The sequence below is a fragment of the Falco peregrinus genome, chromosome 6 (genome assembly GCF_023634155.1).
Source record: "Falco peregrinus isolate bFalPer1 chromosome 6, bFalPer1.pri, whole genome shotgun sequence".
NCBI classification, from domain to species: domain Eukaryota; kingdom Metazoa; phylum Chordata; class Aves; order Falconiformes; family Falconidae; genus Falco; species Falco peregrinus.
This window is the reverse complement of record NC_073726.1, coordinates 54,824,144-54,845,920: the sequence shown is the minus strand read 5'-3', so window position 1 is coordinate 54,845,920 and position 21,777 is coordinate 54,824,144. Positions and strand designations below refer to the sequence as shown.

The window sequence follows — 21,777 nt, the reverse complement described above, 5'->3', positions numbered from 1 at the left end:
TAGAAAAGTACAGACTCATTTGAGGTGAATTGTGGTTTCATACTTTCAACATTTCATTATTAGTACAAAGATGAAATGGGAAGGCTTCACTTGAAAGTGCAATCTGGGAAAAAAAAAGACTGATTAGGTAATTAAATGTCTGAGCACCTTAGCAAGTAATTCACATAGTGTAGGAATGTGTTTTTTAAAAAAGTTGTGTCTTAACACCATAAGAGATGAAGAGTATCAGTATTGCTTATTGTAAACTATAAAATGAGTAATGTCTTAAAGTTAAGATGTATATTTTGGAAATGTATTTCCTGAGCTGACTTTTTTCAGAAGTACTTTGTTCCATTAGAATTTTTTTGATACATGTAATATATTAGCGCTTTCTCAAAGTAAGAGATGCTGGTCAGTCCTGTGTTTTGCATTAATTTTGCATTGATCAAATTGGCACACCCCCACCCCCACCCTCTGAAGATACAAATAATACTGCAAACATTCTGATTCAAAAAAATGGAAAACTTTTTGTCCTGGCTTTTCATATTAGCACCTTTCTGTCTCTAATAAAAACCAAAACCAAAATCCCAACAAAAAACCCCAAACCAGAAACACTGGTTTCGGAAACAATAGCTTTACTTTGAACTTTATTTTTTTCCTCTAGATAAGAAAGAAAGTTTTCCTTTTAAATTTAACTACCCTACTTGTCACCCTGTGAAAAAGTAGAAAGACAATCTTGTCACCTGTTTGTCATTTTTGTAGCGGAAAACATCCAAGGAGCAGGTGGCAGCCCTGTCTCCTGGGAGCATTTCTTCCACTCTTTGATGCTTTATCATGAGCACTTAAGGAAGGACTTGCCAAGTGCAGACAGTGTCCAGTATCGTCACCTGCCTCTCCGAGGAATTACACAGAAAGAACAGGACGGATTAATTGCTTTTTTACAGCTGACCACTGTTATAGTAAATTGGGTAAGTAACCTTTTATTTGGTTTTCTTTGTTAGTGCATTTTATTTCTTGCAAAACGTCATAATTTAGCTGAGAAGTTCATTTGAATAAAAAGGTATGTAGGGCAAATTTAACTAGCAGTTGTCATTTGATTAGTGAACTTCAGAAGTGTGGGAGACATCAGGAATAACTGTTACGACCAAACACATGGTCCAGGTGAAGCAGGAAGAGATGACACCTTTCCCTGTGTTGCTGGTGTTTTGGGGGGATGATTTTCATGACTTCCTGCCACTTTGGTGTCATGGAGATGTCTTTAAGAAGTGAGATATATTTAGAAGAAATGACTATGGGGTGGGAGAGTTCTTTGCATTTGATTATGAGTTTGAAAAGGCAAAAATAATAAATGAATTTAAAAGGAAATAGAAGTTTCACAAGCAACCTGATCAACTGTGAAACTTCCCTCCAGAGTTAGATTTAAAACATCCCCAAACTAGTAAAGCATGCCATGAGTTGACTGGGGGAGGATTCCAAGAGAATAAAACTGCAATGCAGGTTTTCGATTTGAATTGTCTCGGTAATTCTGGATAGTGTGGATTTCAGCTCCTCAGTACCCACCAGACCTGCAGCCTGAAAAATCTGTGATTTAGTGAGATACCCTTGGTTTTGCTGACACAAACATAAGACAGATCAGTGAAACTAATTAGGCTTTTTAAAAATAATCCTTGGTAGTGATGATAAAGGGGTGTTCCTATGTGAGCTGTCTTGTGAACTTCGGATAAGCATGGGGAAAAAGGAACTCTTTAAAACTAATATTTCCTGGTGTCATCAATCCATAACTTGGGAAGAAGAAAATTTGTTCTAAGGATGCAGGGAATTATTGTGGGATGAATCTAGAGGCTTGTTCCTGTCCAGTGTTTATCTGAGAGCCTAAAATTAGCTTACACTGGTGATGACTCTACTGTTAACACTTAAGCAAATTCCTTTAGGTTCCTAAAGTTCCTAAGCAAATATCCAAATGCAATTTAAGTTCATAATAGAAATACTGATAAAGTCACTCTACCAGTGCTTGAAGAAGCTATCTATAGAGTTTAAGTACTTAAACTTATTCAAGACTAATTCCATGAATGTGTCTACTAAAAAAAAAAAATAAAAAAAAAAGAGTTGTTATAAGAAGCTTATATTAAGCACATTTTTTCTGTATGGATAGGCACAATTCTAATACTTCTGAGTCATTAAATTGGGCTTTTTGTTTCATTAAAATTGTTTGTTTTGGAATAGTCTGCCATTCTTCTGATGTCTGGTGTACCTTCAAGTATGAAGCAGAATTGTTGATACTTAACCGTGAATTAAAGATTGTAAGACATGAATAATCTTCAAAGTAATAACCTGCAGTTTTGTTTTCTGTTAAACTGTAGAGTGAGAACGCTCGCTTAGCTCTTTGTGAGCACCCTCAGTGGACACCAGTAGTGGTCATTCTGGGACTTCTGCAGTGCAGCATTCCTCCTATTTTGAAAGCAGAGCTATTAGAAACACTTACTGCTTTTGGAAGATCTCCTGAAATAGCTGCTTCACTCTGGCAATCCCTGGAATATACACAGGTATTTTAGAATTTTCAGTGCTTGGAACTATAGCATCCCACCTATTGAAATTGTCAGTGTATTTGAAATAGTATTGCATTTTCTCTTAAATCTTCTTGTTGACATTGTTGAATGGTCTTCTTTTTCACTTAGTTAATGCAGTTCTTACTTCGAAATTATTTTGAAAATGACAGTATGATTTTATGCCTCAGAGATCTCATTGACTCTGCTTATTTTACATGAATACAGGTTTTCTAAAAGACAGTCCTGTGTGTTCAATGTGTTTTCCTCAGTCTGTGTCACCAGTAATCAATATTCTGCAGGTTACATATTTTTCTGTGGGGGAAATTTTTTTTTTTTTGGTAAGATTCTTCTGGTGTAAGTGGTACTCTTGGAGAGAAGGGACTAGCTAAAAAGCTCCACTTTCAGGCGTTTAATTTTCAGGGAAGTTAATTGTAATTTACAGATTATTGTTGTCAACTTTTACATTTAAATGGCAAATGATAGATATATATTAAAAGCTCTAACTTTTAAAAAAGCATTTTTTCCCTGCTGTCTTGATTTCAGAGAAAATTTTAAATATTAATCCTAAGGAAGGTGAGTATCAAGTGAAAATGCTTTTTGTATTGTTAATTGAAAAATCATAATAGGATGGGCTTATTTTATAGCGTCTATTACGGTTCAGGCTAGTTGCTGTTTTATTGGAAGAACATCAGGCATTTCAACTGCAACTGCTGGTTTATTGTTAATTACAAATAAAAAGACCCTGACAGTAATGACAACTTATAATAGTAGTATTTTGAATGCTCACCGCCTTGGCTTCCTAATTTATGATACTCCTTAAAATACACTGTTGTAAGGGATAACAAGGGAAATGTCTTTTCCGTAACCGCTATAAGACAAAAATCATTAATGTGAAAGTATTTATGCTCTTTGTTTTGTTTAACAATAAACATGATACAGATACTTGAGGATATAAATAAAGCTAGAAGCATACAAGTGTACAACATATAACCCAACCTTTCAGACAGAAAAAAATTAGCTTTTTACCTTTTAAATGGATTTAAGAGAATACTTCTTACAGCTAAAAAGTGGTGAGTATCTTTTAGTCCTGATAGAAATGATGGAGATACACTTTGAGTATGTTTAATATTTGTCTGTTTTAATTTCTCTTTCTGTTTTGAAGGTATTACAAACTGTGAGAAGTCCAGGCCAGCGACAAGCAATTGGTATTGAGGTAAGGGTTTCTCTTGTACCCAGGCAGCCTCTCTGACCATCTGCATACGAGTTTGGGAAACACTTGCAGAGGCTGCATCTGCTGCCATGTCCATGGGAAAGCCTTGGAATAGGCACTGTTATTGCACTGCTTCTTAATTTACTCTCAGGCCTGCTTGTAATTTCTAGAAATTTTATCCATTTATGAGGCTAGTGCAGCTTCATACTAGTAACAGAGCAACATCTAAACCCTCAAATTCCTTATGAGCGCTTCTTACTAAGATTTCCTATATTCCTAAACTGTCCTCACTTTTGTTACATCTTAGTACAGCTCACTTCTAATAACAGTGGTAAATAAAAACAAAGTATGTAAATGTTGAGGCATGTCTTCTGGTAGCTCAGAAATGAATGAAGATGATGTTGCTGAACTGAAACGACAGTACTGTTGCTTCACTGTCTTTGCTTTGTGGTGTACTGTAGACAAAAATGCAGCAAGGTCAATTAACGGTAAAGTAATTCACAGATGATGCCCTTATATTATTTGCTCTCACCTGTTTCTCCCTCAAAATCTTTGATATTTCTCCTTCTGTTTTTTCCGTCATCTTGGGAAGGTTGAATTGAATGAAATTGAGTCCCGCTGTGAGGAATATCCTTTAACCCGTGCCTTCTGTCGACTCATCAGCACACTAGTGGAGAGTTCATTCCCCTCTAACTTGGGAGCAGGTCTCCGTCCACCAGGCTTTGATCCCTATCTCCAGTTCCTCAGGGATTCTGTGTTTCTTCGATTCCGCACCAGAGCTTACCGGAGAGCTGCTGAAAAAGTAATTTTTGTTTTAAAAATATGGGTTTTTTTAGGATGTAGTTCAAATGATTTGGCACTGCTGATGTGGCTTAGATTTGTTTGAGAAGCTGTGCAAGTTAGATGCAGCAGAGGTAACCTCGAGCAGTTCAGTATTTTGATTCTGTAAGCAGGTGATTTTTCAACTCATGGGTGGTCAGGATCTACGAACTATCTAAAGGAGCCTGTATAAAGTATCCTTTTAAAAAATAAAAAGTTTATATTTCTAAATTTTAATTTATTATACAGGATTCTGCAACTCTACTACATAGCTAACGACTTCTGAACAGCATGTGCCCAGATCTACAAGTTAGATTTGTCCTTTCCTCATTGTTACTTTAAGAGAATATTTTTGACTTGCTGAATCAAGGAATTTGAGTTTCCTTTATGATACTTCTGGATGAAAGTGCATGCTAAACTCTATCCTGGAAACTATTGATGATCTGTTATTAGCTGTGTACCTAATAAAGACTCTTTATTGCTTGTAGTTTCAGTATACTAATATGTATATTGTATAATAGAGCCTGGAACAGGCAATAAATCTGTTTTAGTGTTCCATTTTACTTCAGAAGAAAGTTTGGCCTTTCAAATAATTTTATGTGTTGAATTATAAGTGTTGTTGGATAGTATCTCAGAATTAGATGGTCATGCCGTACTTCTGATTCAGTACATCACTGCGCTGCCTGTTGTATTCTTTGTCATCTTGGTCTTGTTGCTGCAGTGTCAATCTTACCCTGTGTATGACTTTTTCTTTATTTTGTGATTATCTACAGTGGGAAGTAGCTGAGGTAGTTCTGGAAGTGTTTTACAAATTGCTGCGGGACTATGAACCTCAACTTGAAGACTTTGTGGACCAATATGTGGAGTTACAAGGTTAACTTGTTCATTTGTTCACTAACAAACAGAATCGTAACTTGATTTGCTCTCTTGCCTCTATCTTGTGGTCTTGTTTAGTAGTGCAAGTAGAGTTGGTAGAAAGCTAGACCAAGGCTTTAAGATAGGAAGACATTAAAAAATGTCCACATACTATTGGGACCTATGTTGCCGATTCATTAGGGCTTCACGTACACTGTCTCCTACCTCCCTAGCTCTACTAGGAGGATGACTTCTGTCTGTCTTGTGTAGCCGATATGATTGAAGAGCAGCATTTGACACTTAAAGAAACACCTTTTGTTTTGGGCTTGTTTCTGTGGATTTCTTTGGTTTGTATCTAAATCACCACTATTCATAGCATTAATTTAAAGGTGTCTGTGTATTTGATATAGCCTCTAATATAAATATTATTTATACATTAAATATTCAGAGTAGACAGTAGCAGTAGAATTATGATCCAAGTAATTTAGTTCTGGATAACTATTCTCTAAAAGACCAAAGTAGATGGCAGTTGCCTCATTCTAGGAAATTTAAGGCTTATTTGGGCTGCAGATTTTTTTTTAATGCAAAGTTTCTTCTCAAGATTGAATGCCATCCTTACGGCTGTGAATTTGTAGCAGTAGAGAGCTGTAAGAACTACTCCTTAAGTGAACAACTTTTAAGAATTACCTCTCCAGTGAGCTTGCTTCAATCTGGGAGACCTGTGTGCTCTGTGCTTTGACAAACAGTTCTTGACAGCTTAACTGGCTTGAGCAATTTCTGTTGGTTTATTCCTGGCCTCAGCTAGTCCTTCAGTTTGTATGATTACATGATATATTGGAGAAATGGGTTAAAACTGATCTTTTTTACTAGATCCATTTCTTGAACTGATGCACTGTGTGGCTCCACAGTGGCACAGCACATCTATTAGTGTGTTGGGGAGCAGCACAGACATGGAACGAATGGAAGGGAGGAGGACACTGTTTAAGCTGATGCAAAAAGAAACTGCATCTTCATTCCCACTTGCATGCTAAAAAAGATTCTTAATGTTCACCTGCTTTTATCCACCATAGTTTACTAGGAGACTAGATAAATGAGAAACATTAGTCTAGACATTCCCTTTTTCTTGTTTCATGAGGGTCTTTGAGTTTTAGGCTAATAGTTTCATTTTTGCATACATTGTTGCAACAGACGTGCAAATATCTGTACACTATGAGCATTCGGGGTTCAGGGGACCAAAGTCTCAGCTTTGATTTCTGGAAATGCTTTTTCCCCTCATCCCGGGTCTTCAAGCAGCTTTGGGGGGATGTACATTTTTTCTGGTTACTTCTCAGTCTTGCAAAACCATTTAATGTAGCTTCAGTTTGGTATAAAGTCTGCATTAATTTGAATCCAAGGTCATGTCTACTTAGGGGAAGTCTGACTGGTTAAAGTTGAAGTTGGGCTATTAGATACTGAAAAGTAATGATAATTGCCATTACTACTTTTTCCAAAATGTAAAGATTACCTAAATGGCTTATTTGTAAAGAAAACCTCTGAAGACTTTGTATGCAGTATGTTTCATCTGTTTAGGTGTTGATTACAACAACAACAGGAACTGTTACATTTTGTAGCTCAGGCTAGCCACATTGAGTAATGGAAATCTTTTCTATTAATGTTAATTTTTCCCCCCCCTTCTCGCTTTAGGAGAAGAAATAATAGCATATAAACCACCTGGATTCAATTTGATGTATCATCTATTGAATGAGTCCCCAATGCTGGAACTGTCCCTTAGTTTGCTTGAAGAAGGGGTTAAGCAGCTTGATACTTATGCTCCATTTCCTGGTATGTGCCTAGAATTTATTTTTCATGTGAAATTAAAATGCATACTAAGTAGGATTTAAAGCTGACATTGCATATCTTCAATTAGATGTTTCTCTTGCATATAAAACATATAAAAATGATGTCGGGCAGGGGGGAATTTTCCTAGCAGTAGACAACTGACAAGTTCTTTCTTGGTGCAGGGCTTGATAAACGAGGTTTATGAATGTAGTCTATTTAACTGCTCCTTTGTTTCTTGTGGTTTGTGCACTGCAGGGAAGAAGCATTTAGAGAAAGCTGTACAGTATTGCCTTGCACTTCTGGACTTAACCCTACAGAAGGAGAATCTTTTTATGGATTTGTTGCGGGAGAGCCACCTTTCTCTTATTGTCACGCCACTGGAGCAGCTGCTTCAAGGAATCAACCCTCGCACTAAAAAGGCCGATCACGTGGTGAATATTGCTAGGTGCGTGCAAAGTACTAGGAAGGGGGGAGTTTTGGAGGCACAGAAGTGTTCGGATCCTGATCCCTTCATTAGTTTTACTGACAAATGCTTCACTTTGCACAGAGCATCTCTGAAAATTTTGTGGTGGTGGCAGGTGTCTTCACAGGTGGTATGATCTATGTATTGTCTAGTCAAGATTGGGATCTGTATTTGAAGTGTTTCTTTCTGAATTTTTTTCCCCTCATGACTTCTTCCTGGTTGCCTTATGTGCATTGATTTCCTTGCATACAATTTTCAGTTTGCCCCAGACTTTGTTATAGGATGGAAAAGTAAAACTTCATTTGGTTGCTATTGGTCACTTACATGTTTTACAGTTTGTCCCTTAGTTACTATATTAAAAGCATCAGGCTAGTAACCTGAAACTCCATTTCAAATGCAAAACTATAGGATTTCCACTTCCACTGACACCTTATGTTACTGATCAATTTTATAATAACTTTACAGACAAACACTGATGAATAGTAGAATTTAGTGCATAAAAAAAGCAGTGATATTCTGACTGCACTAAAATATTAACTCTTTATATATGTTTTTGTCTTCCATTTATATTACTTTTTTCACGTAACAATAGTTGACATAGTTTTGAAAAAAGCATGCCTTTTAAGACTTCTTGAAATTGTTTTTAGTCTTTTCTATGTTGTGTACATGCAGTAGTTGATTTTAGCTAATTTTGGTCCTCAGTTACACTCATTTCTGCATGATGTGAAGGTATTTTCTCTGTGTTTCTTGGGTAAGCCTGTGACCAGTTGTTTTCAATGTCTGAGGCAGAGTTTTGATAAAACAGAATGGTGAAAATTCCAGGAGAGATTGATTATCCCTACTCAGCCTGCTACCTTCCTTTTGATGGAGGAGTGTGAAGTGCTTTGTGTATAGTGAAATTTTGTTTGTAGCTTTAATGTTATCTCATGTAGTTTGATTTGTAAACACTTCTGTTCTAAATGTTGTTTAATTTCTAATCTGTTCATTACCATCTTGAAATAAAAGCAAAATTCTCAACAATTTCATTACAATAATCTTGTATTTCTGAAGGTATCTTTATCATGGAAACAGCAACCCTGAACTGGCTTTTGAAAGTGCCAAGATTTTATGCTGTATTTCCTGTAATTCCAACATCCAGATAAAGCTAGTGGGTGATTTCACACATGATCAAGTAAGTGCCAGTTTCTTTGGATCTGGAAAGAGAAAGTGGTGAAATACTGGTTCTCCATTAATGTTACTTTAAAGGATAGATTTCTAGATCAAGTACATTAAAACTATATTTTGTCTTATATCTACCTACATCTAAAAAGTCTTTTACTGTGGCATTGTGAAAAGCCACTACTTCATTAATTGAAAAACAACCAGTATCATAAATGTTTTCGAGAAAGTAAAGGACAATATTCTTTGAGATACTGAGACCTTCCTGTGACTTTGTAGCCTTCAGCCTGTGAGGATAATTTAGCATATGTAACAACAGTAGATTTTTTTTCTGTTCAGAGGCTAATTGCTAACCTCTGCTTAGAACAGCTACAACTCTTAACTCCTGCTTATTAACTAGGTTATATAATTTTTGTCTAGAACTTCTGTCAACTTATATGGAGGGAATTATGAAAGATACTGTTTTTAATATTCTTGAAATCCTTTTCATTTTCATCCTTCTGTTGTTGAATACAGAGTATTAGCCAGAAGCTGATGGCTGGGTTTGTGGAATGTTTGGACAATGAAGATGCAGAAGAATTAATTAATCCAGATGAGGGTATGTAAAAGGCTTCTTAAAAATGCCATTGTCTTTTGCGTAGAAAGAAATTGATGAAAGAGGTGAAGAAAATGCTTTCAAGTCAGAAAACCCTTTTCTTACATTGTTTTCTGTAGAACTGGACCTTTAACAAATGAAAAGCACCAATGCCTTGTTAAGATATGTCCACAGTGTGATAAGCCAACTACAAACTGAGTCTGTTTTCAGAAGACGAGTATTTAAACGTTGCTCTGGATGTATTGTTTAGAGCTGTATTAATAGTAATTTGAAGTTTTTGTCTTGTATCCCTTCATACTAATATAAGTTGATGCCTTAGCTTTCTTGTATTTAACTTGAAGGCTCCGAGGATTACTCTGTTAAGTGGGTTTCCTCACTTCATTATTCACTTTTTTTTTTCCCTCTCCCTCCCCCCCAAATCAAGAGCTGGAGCCTGAAAAGAAGCGGGCACGAATCCATCATGAAACAAGAATCCATATTCTGAATCTTCTTATCACTTCTCTTGAGCGTAGTCCTCCCAGCCTTGCTCTGTATCTCTTGGGATATGAACTAAAGAAACCTGTCAGCACCACAAATCTACAAGATCCAGGTATGAAGAGGAAAAGTTGATCTGGCATTTAATCAATTCTGTTACCAGCCCTGAGAATATTTATTGCAAAATTCATGGGGAGAAGCAGTTTCCTTTAATGTTAAGAATAAGACAACAGGCCTTGTTCAAAGACTCAAAAACTAAATTAAAAGATACGTTGATGCTGAAATGCAGCATTTAAATAGCTTTGGGATCTGATCCTTTGTTTAAGTTAGATTTTGAAACAGGCTTGAAATTAGGGTTGCGGTGGAAAATGATAGTTTAGAAGTGAAGCATTAAAATAGTAAATTAATTATGCAGTGTGGATTGTGTTCACAGTACAAAGAATTTGATTTGATGATCCAAGAAGTACCTGTGTATGACAACAGGGGAATCTACAAAGCAGGTTGTCACTTTGAACTGGTTATAGTAATTGACTACTATCCTGTCCCTCCTCAAACTCCTGATTAAAATCAGTTACAGGGAAGAAAACCAGTTTTGTTGTTTAACACTGTAGGATAAAACCTTTTAGAATACGTGGGTTTTCATTCTGTTGCTAGACATATTAATACATGTATGAATAAATAGATGACAAGATGAACCTTGAAGCAACAGAAGTGACATTTCTAAAGTTTCTGGAGTTGGTGAGAAAAATAGTGTGTTAGTATGTCTTGTTTGCCACCTCAGCTTCTAACTTGTATTCAGTACAAGACAGATATTGATAAACTTGAGCAAGTTTGGCAGAGATGGTCAGGGGGCTGGAGTACTCAGCCTATGGAGAGAAGCTGAGGGAGTGAGACTTCTTCAGCCTGGAGAAGAGAAGGCTCTGGGGTGACCTAGCAGCAGTCTTTGAATACCTACAAAGCAGGGGTTAATGAGAGGATAAAGCCAGGCTCTTCAAAGGTGTGTGGCAGTGAGCATAAACTGAAACAGGAGAGGCTCCAACTGCATATAGGAGAAACTTTTTCACCATGAAGACAGTGAAGCAGTGGAGTGGATTGGCCAGACAGGTCACGCAGTCTCCATGCTTGGATCTTTTCAAGACCCAACTTTATAAATCCATGAATAATCTGCTCTGATAAGCATAACTGATCTGAGTGGGCGAGGCAGGCACTGGTGGCAACGCTAAGTTCTGTGGCTGAGCATTAGATCAAAGTGGACGGGGATGTTCCTGGCCTCAGGGAAACCCGAACAAGAGCTGAGAACCCCACCAGGAGTCAGCAGATCTTGTGAACGAGGCTGATGCAGCTTGGACATTGCCAGGAGACACCATGGGAGGTTCAAATGGCCCTAGGGAATGCTAGCAACCAGGAGTGTTACCAAAAGGGCAGGCAAACAGAGCATGGTGTATCAGATAGGGCATGGAGTGGAAAGGTGATAGAACAGCTCATCCTGGAGGTCCTCTTTAAGCGTGTGCAGAAAAAGAAGGTTATTGGCAGTAGTCAGCACGGATTCACCAAAGGGAACTCATACCTGGCCAACTTAGAAGCCTTCTGCGATGTAACATCTGGCTGGGGTAGGCGAGGGGAGAGCAGTGGATGTTTTCTACCTTGACCTCAGCAAGGCTTTTGGCACCGTCTGCCATAACACCCTCCCAGGTAAGCTCAGGCAGCGTGGGTTAGGTGAGTGGACGGTGAGGTGGGCTGAGAACTGGCTGCATGGCAGAGCTCAGAGGGTTGTGAACAGCAGCGCAGAGTCTGGCTGGATTCATCAGTGACCTTCATGAAGGGTCGGAGCGTACCCTGAGCAAGTTTGCTGATGATACAGAACCGGGAGGAGTAGCTGATAACCCCAGAAGGCTGCGCTGTCATTGAGCGAGGCCCGGGCGGGCTGGAGAGTTGGGCAGAGAGGAACCTCATGAAGTTGCACAAGGGCAAGTGTAGGTCCTGCGGCAGGGGAGGAATAACCCCAGGCACCAGCAGAGGCTGGGGTTGACCTGCTAGAAGGCAGCTCTGTGGAGAAGGACATGGGAGTGCTGGTGGCCGGTGAGCTGCCCGTGTGGCCACGAAGGCCGCCGGGATCCTGGGGTGCGTCAGGCGGAGCGTGGCCAGCAAGTGGGGGGAGGTTGTCCTGTCCCTTCACTGTGCCCCGGTGAGGCTGCATCTGGAGGGCTGTGCCCAGTGCCGGGCTCCCCAGTTCAAGAGAGAAGGGGAACTACTGGAGAGGGTGCAGCAGAGGGCTGCCCAGGGGATTAGGGACTGGGGCATCTCCCTGATGAGGAAAGGCCCAGAGAGCTGGGGCTGTTTAGCCTGGAGAAGAGAAGACTGAGAGGGGACCTTGCCAATGCCTGCAGGTATCTTAAGGGCGAGTGTCAGGAGGATGGGGCCAGGCTCCGTTCAGTGGTGCCCAGCGACAGGACAAGGGGCAACGGGCACAAACGGCAACACAGGCAGTTCTACCTGAATACGAGGAAAAACTTGCTCGCTTTGAGGGTGACTGAGCACTGGAAGAGGCTGCCCAGGGCTGTTGTGGAGTTTTCTTCTCTGGAGACATTCAGAACCCGCCTGGATGCCCTTCTGTGCCTTTATAGTTCTAAATGAAGGTAGTTAGGACCTGAATTTTATTTGGAAAAAAAAGAAGTCTTAAAGTTATTTGATAGATCAGAATGATGAAAAAAAGATGCCAGCCTGTTTTTTTCATCTGCAAAGTAGCAGACTGTGTCTTGAATATTTTGAAATTCTGTGCGTTAGGTCAGTGATAGGGGACTTTGTCTCAGAGCCATGAGAGAGCCTTGCACACCTCTTTGTGATTTATCCCATTAATAATGTGAAGAAATAATGACTATAACCGTTTGCTTTGAGATAATAATTTCCTACTACAGCATAAATTCCATGTGTCCAAACAGAGAAGGTGATTTCCCCTGTAAGAAATGCAGTTTTCAATGCCTTTACTGCTTCAGTACATCTTTCTGGTTTGATTAAAGAATTAATTGGCTAAAGGAAGTATGCAGAAAGACAGATTTTAACTTCAGAATTAAAATCTCCCTTGGTTGCAGTGTCAAGTGCCTTTAGGAGCATTAGTCATAAAATGGCTGTAATTGTAAAATAAACACAGGAATTTAAAACTTCTCTTTGAAATTGTCAGATGAGTATCCAGGTAAAGTTTTAAGAGCAAGAATCAAATTTTCATTTGGTTCATGCAGAATATTAAAGAATCAATTGAGTATTTTTTTAATAGAACTGAAGAGAAATTTCTTAAGTTTTGACTGCATAATTTATCCTACAGCATCTCAAAAGCCTACAGACTAAATATACATGTTTTCGTTAATTTTTTTCTGAAACACAGTTCCTTCTTTTATTTTAATTAACAGAGAAAAAACTTCACCAGATATTTTTGCTGCAGCTCTGTGGAGCAGTATAGTGCAGCACAATGTATCTGAACAATTTATTTTCTGTAATTCTGTGTACTAGCCTGTATTTGCTATGGAGGTAAGTAAGATCAAGAATGTAAGAAAGTATTTTTCTATTTTGAGGTGTCTTGGGTTGCCCACGGACTTGCCTTCATGCTATTTTGAACATACTGGAGAAGGGTACCGAAACAAGGAATGGACCTACAGCAGTTCAGGAATCTCCTCATCTTGCAGAACTCTGTTACCAGGTATTCAATGTATTTTCTGTTGGCGTAGTATGCTCTAAGTAAAATTAGCTACTTCTTGGTTGGTGAATACCGATGATTGATGATTTCAATAATAATTTCATTTTTAACGTGCATTTGTCAGGTTTTTATATACATGGAACTACCTTCTTCTGAGTGAAAAAGTATTATCTTGTAGCAACACAGAATATAAAGAGTCTGTACTCATGTCAGAACTTGGAATAGGGATATATTTATAAAACTAATGTTCTAAATATTTTCGGTGAGCCTTTGAATCTGTTGTGATCATATGCCTTTTTTTGAAAAAAAATTAAAACTGCCATTTGCCAGCATGTAAGTTAAAAAATAATCACAAATAATCCAATAAAATTATCTTCTTTATTCTGTGGCAGTGAAAATGTAGGTATGTATGTCTGAAGGGGTGAGATGAGGAAGACCGGTGAATCAGATGTATGTGCAAGGTAGCTGATGTTTGGCCTTAAATCATATAATCATATGGTTACATATCTGTATCATGTTGAAAATCTGTGGAATCTAGGAAATATTTTAAACATTATTAAAAGTGAAAGAAGCCATACTGTAGAAGGAGGGTGTGTGTGTGTGGAAATACATCACATTTCTGGTCTTGGTGAACCTGGAGTCTGAAATAGACACTAATTTTTAAGTGAGCTGAACACACAGAAAGGCTTATATAGTATCAAATTGTGGGCAAATAGCTGTTGCAATCATCCACCTGCTGATGGTCCTTTAATGTCATAATTCAACATTTGTTATAAATAACATGTTCAGCATTGGCATAAGCTGATGGAAAACTTGCTGTAAATAGAGGTAATTCGAAATGTACTTACTGTAAATAGAGGTGAAACAGTGTTATGCGTCTTTTGGTTTGGCCATTGGTTTGTTTTTAAAATAAATTCCATAAGTAGGTATCTGCTGTTTTTTATTATCAGGTGATCTATCAGTTGTGTGCATGCTCTGACACATCAGGTCCAACTATGAGGTATCTGAGGACCAGTCAGGATTTCTTGTTCACTCAGCTGCAGTATTTGCCGTTTTCTATCAAAGGTAATTTTTATGCTAAGATAAGATTGTGCGTGCTTAAAATTCAAGCAATTCATGCATCTTTTGACTCCCTAGGAATCACAGAAGAAGCATAGGTAACATTCTTAAACTGAATTACTGCTTCTGCTAACCTTTTAATTCTGCAAAGGTTGAACTCTCCTATTTAGGAAGTTCAAATTTTTAGTGCTGAACTTCTGTAAAAGAGTGTTAGTTTTGGAATGGATCAAGTCTCCAGAAGCAAATCCTAATCTATTTCAATAATCACTGTAGTTTTGTTCGACTCTGCTAAAGAAAAAAAAAAAAAAATTTTTGGAAAGTGAGAATGCTAAGAAGAACTGAGGGAATAGAAGTCTGTTATAGAAGTTGTAACCACTTCTATCTTCCCTTCCTCTGAATAAAGTACTGATGGCATTAATTGGAAGTTAATAGATGTTTAATGTTTCAGCCCAACATTTCTCAGCTGTCTTACACTGAATAAATGTACTTATTCACTTTATCAGATGCTTGACCACTAGTCCTTTGTTAAATGATAAGTAAACTTGGCATTTGAATACATGTATCCAGCATGGGTAAAGCACTTTAGATGACTCATATAACTTAAGAATCTAAACTAGATGAATATAGAATATGAAGATTCTTGGAGACCCATGTTCAAACTTATCAACTTTAATTAAAGTTATTGTTAATTTTGGGTAAATGTGTGATTATTTTCACTGAAATTCAAAGTGATCCTATTTGCTTATGAAGCACTGCATTCTCCGCAATGACTGTTAGAACCAGTTGTATACAGAGTTTTTTGTGTATGTGTATACTCTTAATTTAATGTATGTGTATGATTTGTTTTCACAATAGCCACATGTTCCATTTAATGGCTTTTGTCAGATCTCTCAGTCCTTTTGTCTTGTAAACAAATGGTGAGCAGATAATAAGTAATGACATCCTCTAAAAGTTTTCTCAAGTGAAAAATGCTTTCCTTGACGTAGGTAATACTATTTGTGTTCAATTTTATAATTGTTTCCTTATCCCCACCCAGAACATGAGATTTCAATGCTGAACCAAATGTCTTGGCTGATGAAAACTGCAGCTATAGAAATGCGAGTGACATCGCTGAACCGCCAGCGCTCCCACACACAGAGACTGCTGCATCTGCTGCTTGATGACATGCCTGTGAAACCATACTTGGGTAAGAGGAATTTACTGTGAGAGTAAGCAAGCTGGAATAAATGAAAGTATGAGAGACTTTATTTGAATTCTTCCCTCTCTAAGTCAGTTCATTTGTTGTATTGGGTCTGGAGTTGCCACTGGAGAGATAGGAAGAAAGGTGATGGTGGTTGTAGACTCCAAAGTTAAGTAAGTCAGGGCATCTTCTTGTTGTTGCTGATTTGTCTGTGTTTCATTTTTTAAGCATCTTCATGTATACACTGATATAAAAAATAAACATTGTTTATGGGGTAAGAGAGGGGAATATAAAAAGAATAATTAAAATTATAAAGTTATTTATTTTGGGATGCTATCTATAGTTGTTACTGTGTAGAGAAGGTGGAGGGTCTTCCTTGATAGATAGTTCTAGACAGAGTTTTCTCAGTCTTAACTTCTGTCTGTGTCACACATTTTCAGCTCTCTCTCACAGAAGATAGTTAGCTACAGGTTCATTTGGCTTTTGACATAATATCACAAAAATGGTATTTCATCCCAGTGTGATGTAAAATGCAGTGTTAAATAAAAAGGCAAGATAACAGAGTAGAAGTGAATCAAGAGAAATGGAAACAGATGGCAATAAAACTCTTTACATGAAGAAAATAAACAGAATAACTGAAAGATACCATAATGGGCTGCAGCAGTATGGTGTTTTTGCTCACTTTTGTAGGTTTGAACACTGTCTTTTCATACTTGTGGAGATGTGAGTGTGGGAAAGCATGTCCAAATACCCTACTCATTTTACAGTGTTCATCCAGCTGTGTTATGCATACTGGAGGGCGGGGTGTCTTTTTAGGCATTTCTAGTACTGTCTAATCTGTATTTGATAATTGGCTAGCTTCTGTGAGATAAGTATTGTTTACATTTTATTAACAGTCAAGGCTATATTTATTTGTATTAGAAGACTTTGATGTGAAAGGTTTGTCAGTGTGTGTTGTCTGTCTTTTTCAGTATTAATAAAGTAGGTGGTATTTTTCACTTAGGCTTCTTTTTCTTTTTTTTTGGTTTATTTATTATGTTTCATTACATTCAGCTGATGGTGAGGGAGGATTGGAAGATGAAAGTCGATCAGTCAGTGGGTTTCTCCACTTTGACACCGCTTGCAAAGGTAAGCATTATATTATGGCTTTTGATTATTTCTCAGTAATGTTTTTCTCATCCTGAATGGGGGGAGGGCCACCTCTAGAAAGGACATTTTGAAAAAGAAAATATAGACTTTATAAACAGCAGCAGTACATGGAACAATTTTGTTTGGGGGGGGATGTTGATGTAGATGGTTAGAGTGAGTGGAAAATACTGAACTGGAAAGGAAGTGAGAAGAGTCTGTTTAAGTATCTGTGGAAGGGCAGAATGGGGGGTGGCAGTCTATAGATTTACTGCTAAGAGTAGAAAGAGTTGCTAAGGCTGAACATGTATTTTCATGGCAAAGAATATAAAATCCAAGTAAGTAACTTCAGATTCCTTAAAATGTTTCTAAGTTTCAACAAAAGACTGCATGGTTCTCATAGAAAATCAGCCTGCTTTGATTTAGAAGAAAAAATTAGAATCTTGTATTCGTAAATATTGGATTACATTCATACGTAACAGGAGAACAATAGAGTGTAACACAAGTTAAGAATTTAAGGCTCTAGAAAATCTTTTTAAGCCCCTTATATAGATTGATAGCAGTTTCTGAGGATCCAGTGTTTTCTTTTGAAACGTCACACATTTAAGATTTGGATTGACAAAGGTAAATTAGGCTCCTATTGTCAGGGTGATTTTTGTTTTCCCCTTGATATTTCTGAATACAGTTTGAATTGATTTACATTTCCAGTACGCAGGAAGATCTTAAGTATCCTGGATTCAATTGACTTCAGTCAGGACATTCCAGAGCCTTTACAACTGGATTTTTTTGACCGGGTTCAGATTGAGCAAGTCATTGCTAACTGTGAACACAAGAATGCACGTGGACAAGTGGTTTGCAACGTCAAGGTATGCAGTGTTCTATATTCTCAAGTTGCATGTGGTATTTTATAGCTTAGTAATAATAATAATAATAATAATGACCAGTGTATTAATGATACCTTGAAACTTGCTTTCACATAAAAAGTATAGCTGTTTCAGGTATGTGCATGATTTATGCAGGTATTTTTTTTCTGTATTGCACACACTGATTTCTCATTTGCAGTAGACCATTTAAGACACTCCCAGTAAATATTTTCTATCTTAATGTTTTCCCCATCTTGGACACACAAGTGATACTGCAGATATGATATCTACCTTATGTATTTAATTGATCTCCAGTACACAACTATGTAGTACTATATATGTGTACACAATTATGTACATTGTGTACTGCAGTAGTTCTTAGAGGCTTTAAGATAGTGTCACATTGTGATGAGTACTTCACAAGTGTATGATAAATAGTCCTGAAAAACTTGTGGCCTGATAGACAAGGGACAGAGCAGGAGTGGAATGTAACATAAAGGTGATCTTAATGGTGATAGGAGTGCAGCTATTCCATTTTAGGAACCAGCTGTTCTGTACTGTAAAATGTATTTTAGGCTTGAGAGGAAACAAACCCTTCCTTCTGTGCAAGAGGACTATAGTGGAGATTGAAGAGGAAAGGGAGAGTGATGTTGTTAGAAGAGCTCATGAAAGGACAGAACAACTTAGGACTAGAAGGAAATGAGTGAGTGCAAAAAGAAGTGCAGTGATCGGGGAGAGAGACCAGACAGGTAAAAATACTGCCATTAGAGAATGAAGTATGGGAGAAACCCAAAAATGAGTAAAACTTACTTGAAACTTGGTCCTTCAGTTGCATCTGTCATTATGTAGCCATGCCCAAATATTTTTAGGAGGGACAAATGTATCTTCCTTATCATTAAAGTTTCTTTTTTGATTTTTTAATTTCAGTACCTTCATAGAGTTCTGGTTGCAGAAGTCAATGCCCTTCAAGGAATGGCAGCAATAGGCCAGAGACCTTTACTTATGGAGGTAAGTACAGAAAAAGTAAACCACCGTTTGTGGTTGCTTTTGGTGGATTTCATATACTGTCAGGCAGTAAGCTTTATTATGAAAGCTTGTGGATTTGTGTCTTACTGTTGAGTTAGTAATTCCTGAAGGAAAAAAACCCAACAAAACCAAGACAGTAAAATTTGATAATTGCTGTTCTCTAAACAGCAGACCTGAAATCTGTTGTTTTTTTTTTTCTTGAACCTTTTCCCTCCCTATTACTGATAACAATTGCACCCACTCCACGCTACAGAAAGCAGTAAGTACTGACGTCAAGTACAGTGTGCAGCAGCCAAATTTATCTTGCCTTTCTCTCACAGGGGTTGCCAATTTATTTCTCCTTTCTTCTACACAGCTGTAGTTTCAGTGAACTTGGAGCTTAATTATTTATGGAGGTTTCTGCCATCTTTTAAATATAGTTGAAATTGGCTAAATGGATTTGAAATTTGAAGGATGAAGAAGAAATGACAAACTAAAATGGGAAGAAAATGCACAAATAAACTTTTCATAGTTGTTTTTGTTTTGATTTTAAAGAGTATGTTAGAAAAGAATTTACTTGGTTAATTTTTTTTTTTTAGTTTTACTACAAACTTGAGATATTCGTGATGGAAAGGCTCTGTGGAAAGCAGCTCAGAAATGGATTGTCCTGTTTTAAGATGATTAATAGCAGCTTGTTTCTGATAAGCTGAAGACTTCCCACCCCGCCCCCAGACTATTACTAATAGATAAAATTGTCATTTTGAAATCTTTTTCATTAACTTCTTCTAGTATATTATAACTCACATTTTTTGTTGTGGGTGTTCAGGAGATCAACACTATCCTGCAGTATGTCGTGGAGCGGAACAAGCTGCTGCAGTGCCTCCATGCTAAGAAGCATGCTTTAGAGTCATGGAGACAATTGGTGGAAATAATACTCACTGCCTGCCCCCAGGATCTCATACAGGCTGAGGACAGACAACTGATTATCCGTGATCTATTGCAGGATGTGCATGACAAGGTAACTCTATACTGGTAACCAACCCTATCAAACTTTGTTGTTACATCTTTTTATGTGAAAGAGAAACTACTTTTCAAGTAGCATTCTTGATTGTAATAAAAAAAAATAATAATTGTCTGTCTTTAGTATTCTTTTTTCCGATTGCTAATATGCTGAAGTCAGATGCGCTGTGGACAGAGGGGATACTCTATACTTGCATAGCTACCGTTGAGCTATAAACCATATATTGGGAAATTTCAAAGACATCTCGGTATAATCCAGTATGATGGTAGTCTGGAAAGGGTATGTGAAAAGGAAATAGCCCATTTTGATGAGGAACACAGAAGAACTCACTGAAAGGATGCAGGCAAACAGTATTGCAGTTGCTAATTTATTGTCTTTAGATGACTCACTGCAAATCCTACTGCTGCCTCTTTTGAAAAATGAAAGAGTTGAATGAAGCTTCCATCATAGATAAATTGAAGATTTTACAATTGGAAGGTCATTTGGAAATGTGAGAGTTTGCTTTCTCTTAAAATATTTAATGTCTAGGTATTTTACTGCTGAGTTATAGTAATAATTTTTGAGACAGACTGGACAGTTACTACTGACTCAGCCATACTTAAAGACAAAAATTAATGAATGACCTTTATATTGTTTAGGGTATTGGACTTTTTTTTTGCTTTATTGTGAGAGTTAGGCTGTTTGTAGTTCTCCTGATTATACAAGTTGTGTTTTGAGAAATATTATGAAAATATGGTATTTTTCAAGCAAAAAGTAACCTTTTGGGGTTTTGTTATTTCCATTATTTTTTTCTGTAGGAGTTACCTAAAACCTATTTTTAGTAGAGTGCTGGTTTTGTTTTTTATGTGAACAAAACTGAAGAAAAAGGGAGACAAGGGAGGGGGCCTTTAGTAGCCAAAGGAATTTCTTTTTTTCCTGGAATCTCTACAGAGAAAAAAATTCAGACTGTGATTTTCTGTAACACTTCAGTGAAGATTTTTGTTAATGTGAGAAAAAAAATTATTGTTATTTTCTTTTGAAAATAATTGGACTACTATACTGAATGACTATATTGCTTGAAAGGAAAGCTCCTTGAGTGTCAGTGATAAGGATAACAGGTTTACCTTTTAAATGATGAGGTGAACTAAAGAGTATGTGCTAACTTCTTGTTAGTGTTTCTCCACATTGTCTTAAATGCTGCTTTGATGCTCACCCCTTTGAGTTTTTTAAATTGTATCTTCACGTTTTTAATGGTCATAGTTTTCTTAAATAGCTGTAAAGCCAAGAGAATGTCAGTTGTTCCTTCCCTAACTTAGGTTTAGATATTTTACTAATAAGCAATTCACATCAGCACATTTCTTCCCTTTTCCCCATCCAGATTTAATTATCATCCTGCCTGTGATTTGTGTAAATAAAAACTAGAAGGCTAATATTCTTCTCAATTAAAATGTTTTCAACTCATCTTTCTGTACAAGTTTCTGACGCTACTGATTTTGATGTGTTTTAAATGGTGTCATGTTAATGAAATCCTTATGCATACATAAATTAAATAGTTGTGAGAGGCTAAATTAATTGCTTTAATGGCTCATGAAATCAGACAAGTTTTCTACCTTTTTTTTCTTTTTTTTTTTATTGCTTCGTTCTGTGTTAAGATCCTTGATGATGATGCAGCTCAGGAGTTGATGCCAGTGGTGGCAGGGGCTGTGTTCACCCTGACTGCCCACCTGAGCCAGTCCGTGAAAACAGAGCAGAAACAACCACTTGCACTTCCTATGACGGGACAGTCCCAATATGTCTTGATGCTGGATGGTTCTTTTACCTCATCGCCTGGCTCTGAGAACATATCCACGGGTTTTGCTTCTATTGGTGACTCCTCCCTCCACATCATCTTAAAAAAGCTGCTGGATTTCATTTTGAAAACAGGTGTGTTGTCCTTTGCA

The 21,777-nt window shown here is 37.4% G+C and overlaps 1 protein-coding gene across 1 annotated transcript in view; it reads left to right on the top strand.

The window, feature by feature from the left end:
* NUP205 (nucleoporin 205) overlaps positions 1–21,777 on the top strand; it is a 52,780-nt gene that overhangs the window by 18,347 nt on the left and 12,656 nt on the right. Inside the window, exons 12-29 of the mRNA XM_055807702.1 lie at positions 742–947; positions 2,340–2,522; positions 3,688–3,738; positions 4,328–4,537; positions 5,328–5,427; positions 7,093–7,230; positions 7,483–7,672; positions 8,741–8,861; positions 9,365–9,446; positions 9,868–10,032; positions 13,484–13,608; positions 14,556–14,670; positions 15,701–15,850; positions 16,898–16,972; positions 17,678–17,835; positions 18,760–18,840; positions 19,664–19,855; positions 21,490–21,760. Coding sequence (XP_055663677.1) covers positions 742–947; positions 2,340–2,522; positions 3,688–3,738; positions 4,328–4,537; positions 5,328–5,427; positions 7,093–7,230; positions 7,483–7,672; positions 8,741–8,861; positions 9,365–9,446; positions 9,868–10,032; positions 13,484–13,608; positions 14,556–14,670; positions 15,701–15,850; positions 16,898–16,972; positions 17,678–17,835; positions 18,760–18,840; positions 19,664–19,855; positions 21,490–21,760 — 2,613 coding nt within the window. The remainder of the gene's footprint in view (positions 1–741; positions 948–2,339; positions 2,523–3,687; positions 3,739–4,327; positions 4,538–5,327; positions 5,428–7,092; positions 7,231–7,482; positions 7,673–8,740; positions 8,862–9,364; positions 9,447–9,867; positions 10,033–13,483; positions 13,609–14,555; positions 14,671–15,700; positions 15,851–16,897; positions 16,973–17,677; positions 17,836–18,759; positions 18,841–19,663; positions 19,856–21,489; positions 21,761–21,777) is intronic.